Source organism: Nelumbo nucifera, chromosome 1 (genome assembly GCF_055504915.1).
Source record: "Nelumbo nucifera cultivar China Antique chromosome 1, China Antique-T2T, whole genome shotgun sequence".
Classification (NCBI taxonomy): domain Eukaryota; kingdom Viridiplantae; phylum Streptophyta; class Magnoliopsida; order Proteales; family Nelumbonaceae; genus Nelumbo; species Nelumbo nucifera.
This window is the reverse complement of record NC_142649.1, coordinates 108,994,227-108,999,441: the sequence shown is the minus strand read 5'-3', so window position 1 is coordinate 108,999,441 and position 5,215 is coordinate 108,994,227. Positions and strand designations below refer to the sequence as shown.

General features: G+C 42.6%; 1 protein-coding gene across 1 annotated transcript; it reads left to right on the top strand.

The window, feature by feature from the left end:
* The first annotated feature begins 1,437 nt into the window (after nucleotides 1–1,437).
* Nucleotides 1,438–4,407, top strand: LOC104605929 (inositol-3-phosphate synthase-like). Its single transcript, XM_010270887.3, has 8 exons — nucleotides 1,438–1,763; nucleotides 1,898–1,966; nucleotides 2,072–2,207; nucleotides 2,457–3,047; nucleotides 3,134–3,310; nucleotides 3,416–3,604; nucleotides 3,706–3,768; nucleotides 3,910–4,407. The coding sequence occupies exons 1-8, from the start codon at nucleotides 1,576–1,578 to the stop codon at nucleotides 4,027–4,029; spliced, it is 1,533 nt and encodes a 510-aa protein (XP_010269189.1). The 5' UTR covers nucleotides 1,438–1,575; the 3' UTR covers nucleotides 4,030–4,407.
* The last annotated feature ends 808 nt before the right edge of the window (nucleotides 4,408–5,215 follow it).

Here is a 5,215-nt window from a genome sequence, read left to right as displayed (position 1 = left end):
GGTAGTTAATAGCACAATTTCCTTTTTTTAAGAAATGATTGAAAGTGGGAGTTTTCCACTTCTCACAACTCTACATGGTGGTAGTCTCCACTTTGCACGTTAGTAGGCTATTTTCTTGAATTACCATTAATCAGAATTTGACACATGTCTAGTGGTCTCTTTCTTGAACTACCACTAATCAGAGTTTGATACATGTTCATTTTGTTTAAATCTTTAGAATGACAGGTGTCTGAATATAAATGGACCACATGTCTTATTGTAAGGAGTTTTGGCTTGAAATTATTCCTTTAATATATACTAGTAAACATGTATGTGCATTTGCACGTGGGAGTATCTAGACAAAACTATTTATAATTTATGGACAGCTTTTGAATAAATGGGCAGTTTCTGGACAATTATAAGTGGACTAAGTGGGCAGTTTCTAAAATGAGAATAAAGGACATATATGCCCTCTTTATGTCCATCGTATGTTTAGACAAGAGGGACAAAACCGTATAATGAAAATTTCAAAAAGAATGGGCAATTGTTTTTTTATAGGTAGTATATATATATTAGATACTTAAGTATGAGAGATGTTTTCAATACATGGTGAAATTTACCAATAAAATTGGTGTAAGGTACCTTATGTGAGGAGCAGATCCTATATCATGGGTCTCATATTGGTGAGATGTGTGGCAGGGGAAGAGTTGAGATCTGTCAACAGAACACGATCCAACCCTTTACCAATTTCATCTAACATCGCAAGTCTTAGACGATGAGACTGAGATTCATCGTAAAAGTGGGGCTTCAGTGTATAAAATGTGTGGTGTATGATGATGTTGGTAGAGGGTTGGAACGTATTCTGTTGACAGGTGAAGGGGGAGATCGAGATCGATGGATTGGGTTCGGGATCTGCGCCTCACATGTACATCCACCGTGCATTGACAACATCCTCTCGTGAATAATAACTTATAAATCCGGAAGATGTTCCCAATGCAGGGTACGATGTGCATATGAGGCGCGAGTGAGGAACAGATCGGGTCTCGTCGTGGTGACTGTTCTGTTACTCTGCTATTGTCAGTCCTGCAGCCCCTGCTTGACAGTCCGCGTTAGCGTTACATCTCGGAAGAAGACAACAGCCTTCCTCTCACAGTCACACTGACACTGTCGTCCCTCCTTCGAGGACCTTCTTCTTTCCTGAAGAAGCGGGGCCCTCAGAATCTTGCCACGCGTAATGCATAGGCTTACGGCTCCCTCACACGTCACTCTCACCTCGCGCGTGTCGCCTACATGAGCGGTTAAGTGGACGAGGTCGACGTTTTTGCATGGCGAGGCTTCACTTTTCAAGAATGACCAGTAATCCAGAGCCAGAAGCCCACCACCCAATTAGTTATCGTCACGTGGCGCCTCCACCGCTCATTTTTGCTATAAATACGGATATACCAATGCCTCCGACCAGAACGAAGGAGAAGTCACAAAGAGATCGAGAGGAGAGGTTCAAACTTGAAAGGGAGCTTCCTATCCCAGTATCCCTATCTATTCATTTCTTCTTCTTCTTCTTCTCCCGTAGCGTCTTGTTTGCTTACATCGGCGAAAATGTTTATCGAGAGTTTCAAGGTTGAGAGCCCTAATGTTAAGTATACAGAGAATGAGATTCACTCTGTGTACAACTACGAAACCACCGAGCTTGTCCACGAGAACAGGAACGGTACCTATCAATGGGTCGTCAAGCCCAAGACCGTCCAGTACGAGTTCAAGACTGATACCCGTGTTCCTAAACTAGGGTCAGCTTCCAAAACCTTTTAAAATTTCTGATCATTAATTTTCTCTTGAAAGTTGAAATGAAGATCTGTTATTTGGGCCGGTCTTGACATTATATATTCTTATTTCATGTGATTTCTTTGATGATTTTTTGCAGAGTTATGCTTGTGGGTTGGGGTGGAAACAATGGCTCAACACTTACCGGTGGTGTTATCGCGAATCGGGAGTGAGTTTTTGACTTTTTTCTTCTTCTTCTTCTTCTTCTTCTTCTTCTCCCTTATTTTGTTTTGTGAGTCTTTTAGTTAATGATCTAAAATTTGGGGTGCTTCAGAGGAATTTCCTGGGCAACCAAGGATAAAGTCCAACAAGCCAACTATTTTGGTTCACTGACCCAGGCCTCAAGTATCCGGATTGGTTCCTATAATGGGGAAGAGATTTACGCACCTTTCAAGAGCTTGCTCCCTATGGTAATTAAATTTAAATTTAAATTTAATTTATATATGGATCGAGATTAATTATTGGGAAACCGGATTCATTCGGTGCAAAGCCCGTTCGAACACCCAGTATAGCCTTGCACTGACTGAAGCCGATCTCTCTCAATAATAATTATTGGTAGTCCCTTTATTTAAATTTGGTGGGTAAGGTAAGTAGGTAATTCCACTCACTAACCCCACCCATAAAGTTAAAATTAAAAAAATAAAAATAAAAATGTATAGGTGAACCCGGATGATATCGTATTTGGGGGGTGGGACATCAGCGACATGAACTTGGCAGATGCGATGGCGAGGGCCAAGGTGTTGGACATCGATCTGCAAAAGCAGTTGAGGCCCTATATGGAGTCCATGGTCCCACTTCCTGGGATCTACGACCCTGATTTCATCGCAGCGAATCAAGGTAGCCGGGCCAACAACGTGATCAAAGGGACCAAGAAACAGCAAGTAGAACAAATCATGAAGGACATCCGGGAGTTCAAAGAGGCCAACAAGGTAGAAAAGGTGGTGGTTCTGTGGACGGCTAACACCGAGAGGTACAGCGATGTGATAGTAGGGCTGAACGACACCATGGAGAACCTCTTGGCCTCGCTGGACAGGAACCAGTCTGAGATTTCTCCTTCCACCTTGTATGCCATTGCTTGTGTGTTGGAGAACGTCCCCTTCATCAATGGAAGCCCTCAGAACACATTCGTTCCAGGGCTGATTGATTTGGCTATCAGGAGGAACAGTCTGATCGGTGGGGATGATTTCAAGAGTGGTCAGACCAAGATGAAATCTGTCTTGGTTGATTTTCTGGTTGGGGCTGGAATCAAGGTACGTACACATAACTATCTATATCCCTAAGCGATGATGGAGCTTTCATTTTGTGATCCATGAATCAACCTGGGTGTGGGTGGCAGCCAACATCGATTGTGAGTTACAACCACTTGGGGAACAACGACGGCATGAATCTGTCAGCCCCACAGACATTCCGGTCAAAGGAGATATCAAAGAGCAACGTGGTTGACGACATGGTGGGCAGCAACGGAATCCTCTACGAGCCCGGGGAACACCCTGACCATGTCATCGTCATCAAGGTATTGTCTTGTCTAATATGAATCTAGTTATCGTACGTCCACCTTCTGTCTGGTCTTTTCATTCCTATCATCTGTTTGTTGAAATGTTGGTGTGTGGTGGTGCAGTACGTGCCATATGTGGGGGATAGCAAGAGAGCAATGGATGAGTACACATCGGAGATATTCATGGGCGGGAAGAGCACCATCATCCTGCACAACACATGTGAGGATTCACTGTTGGCCGCCCCCATTATCCTAGACTTGGTCCTTCTGGCCGAGCTCAGTACCCGCATCCACCTCAAAGCTCAAGGAGAGGTTGATTCCTGTCATGGCCCCTTCTGTCTTTCTACCATTAATTTCCCGACTACTTGGACTAATAACTTTTATTTTCTTTATAATATAATAAATGTGAACAGGGCAAGTTCCATTCTTTCCATCCTGTGGCCACGATTCTCAGTTACCTAACCAAGGCCCCACTTGTAAGCAAACCTACATTCAATACATCTACTGGTTGTTTTGAAGCTTAATTATAGACAATTAGACATAGATGCACGCACCTAAGGGGGCTAACTTAAGACTAACCAATTGATTGGTTGTGACTTGTGATGGGATACACACAGGTTCCACCAGGCACGCCCGTGGTGAACGCTCTGTCGAAGCAGAGAGCAATGCTTGAGAACATACTGAGGGCCTGTATCGGTTTGGCTCCAGAGAACAACATGATTCTGGAATACAAGTGAAGAAAACACTGAAAAACCCTTTTTTTTTTAATTGTTTTCGTTTCCCATTTTGTGGGGATTTCAGGAATGGGAATGTAATAGAAACTTATGGTGATTTCTTTCTTTCGTTCTTGTCAGTCTTTCTTTAATTTGCAGCCACATAGTCCACCGATAGTAAGTAGTAAATGTCAGTCACGTGATGGAAGGAAGATAGCTCAGATTGCGATCTGGGAATGTGACGGGCTTATGTCTGTGCTGAGTCCTTTTTTTTTTCTTTAAATTTAATCGTTTTCACATGTACTCTGTGGCTTTGGCGTGATTTATGGCAAAACCACTACTTGTTTTTGGGTGTAAAAGATAGGGAAAGATGAAAGTAAATAACAAAAATATTTGTAGTCAGTAGTCGTTGTCTAATTGCCTTGGATTAATGATGGAGCAGGAGTTCCGATCCTGGCATCCTGCATGCGTTCACAACGAGATGGAAAGCTCAGCTTAGCTTTGCGATAAAACCTTTTTTAATTTGCTCGTAAGGCTGTTTTTAGGTGGTCGGGGAAAGCAACATTGGAAGCCCTAATGTGGAGTACAAAAATCCATAATGAAACCCAGTGTGATTGGGAACCATAATCCATCTACTGTGTATAATCCCGAGTGAGTGTGAGAGATAGAGATACGGGCAGGATAAGCCGATCGATAAGTATGTCAGTCGAGAATGTGTTGTGTGTTGGCATTAGGATGTGCAACATGGGTCAAACTTCTAACTTTCTCCCTGTGACTACGTCCCTGTAGAATGTTTGTTTGGTTTCAGAGTTACAAAGGCTATGTTTGGTTTGAAGAAAAAAAAAAAAAAAATAGGAAAAGGAAGTTTGTATAGGTTTTCCTATTTTTCCCTTCCTTTTCCTACTTTTTACTTCAAAACCAACTTCTAAATTTTAATCTGACGTTTGAGCGCCGCAGGGACGGACACGTAACGAAAGTCATGTGCGAATGCGAATGTATCCGTCCCTGCAGCCTTACATACCTGAAAAAACCAAAATCATGTATCACAAAATTCCACCAGGTTTAACCAAAATTTAGTACCATTTTTCGTCGGTTGGCCCATGGGCCTAGAGTTGGATTCGTAAGGGAAAGAAAATGTTGTGAAAAGGTCCCAATAGAGTGAGTAATCTAGAGCTAGACAGAATCAAAGAAATCCCTTTGAAACATAAAA

What these genes read in the sequence shown, in the direction of transcription:
- LOC104605929 (XM_010270887.3), top strand. Translation starts at nt 1,576, where the DNA reads ATGTTTATCGAGAGTTTCAAGGTTGAGAGCCCTAATGTTAAGTATACA. An exon ending in ACCCGTGTTCCTAAACTAGG is followed by an intron (nt 1,764 to 1,897) that starts GTCAGCTTCCAA and finishes GATTTTTTGCAG; the next exon opens with AGTTATGCTTGTGGGTTGGG. An exon ending in ACCTAACCAAGGCCCCACTT is followed by an intron (nt 3,769 to 3,909) that starts GTAAGCAAACCT and finishes GGATACACACAG; the next exon opens with GTTCCACCAGGCACGCCCGT.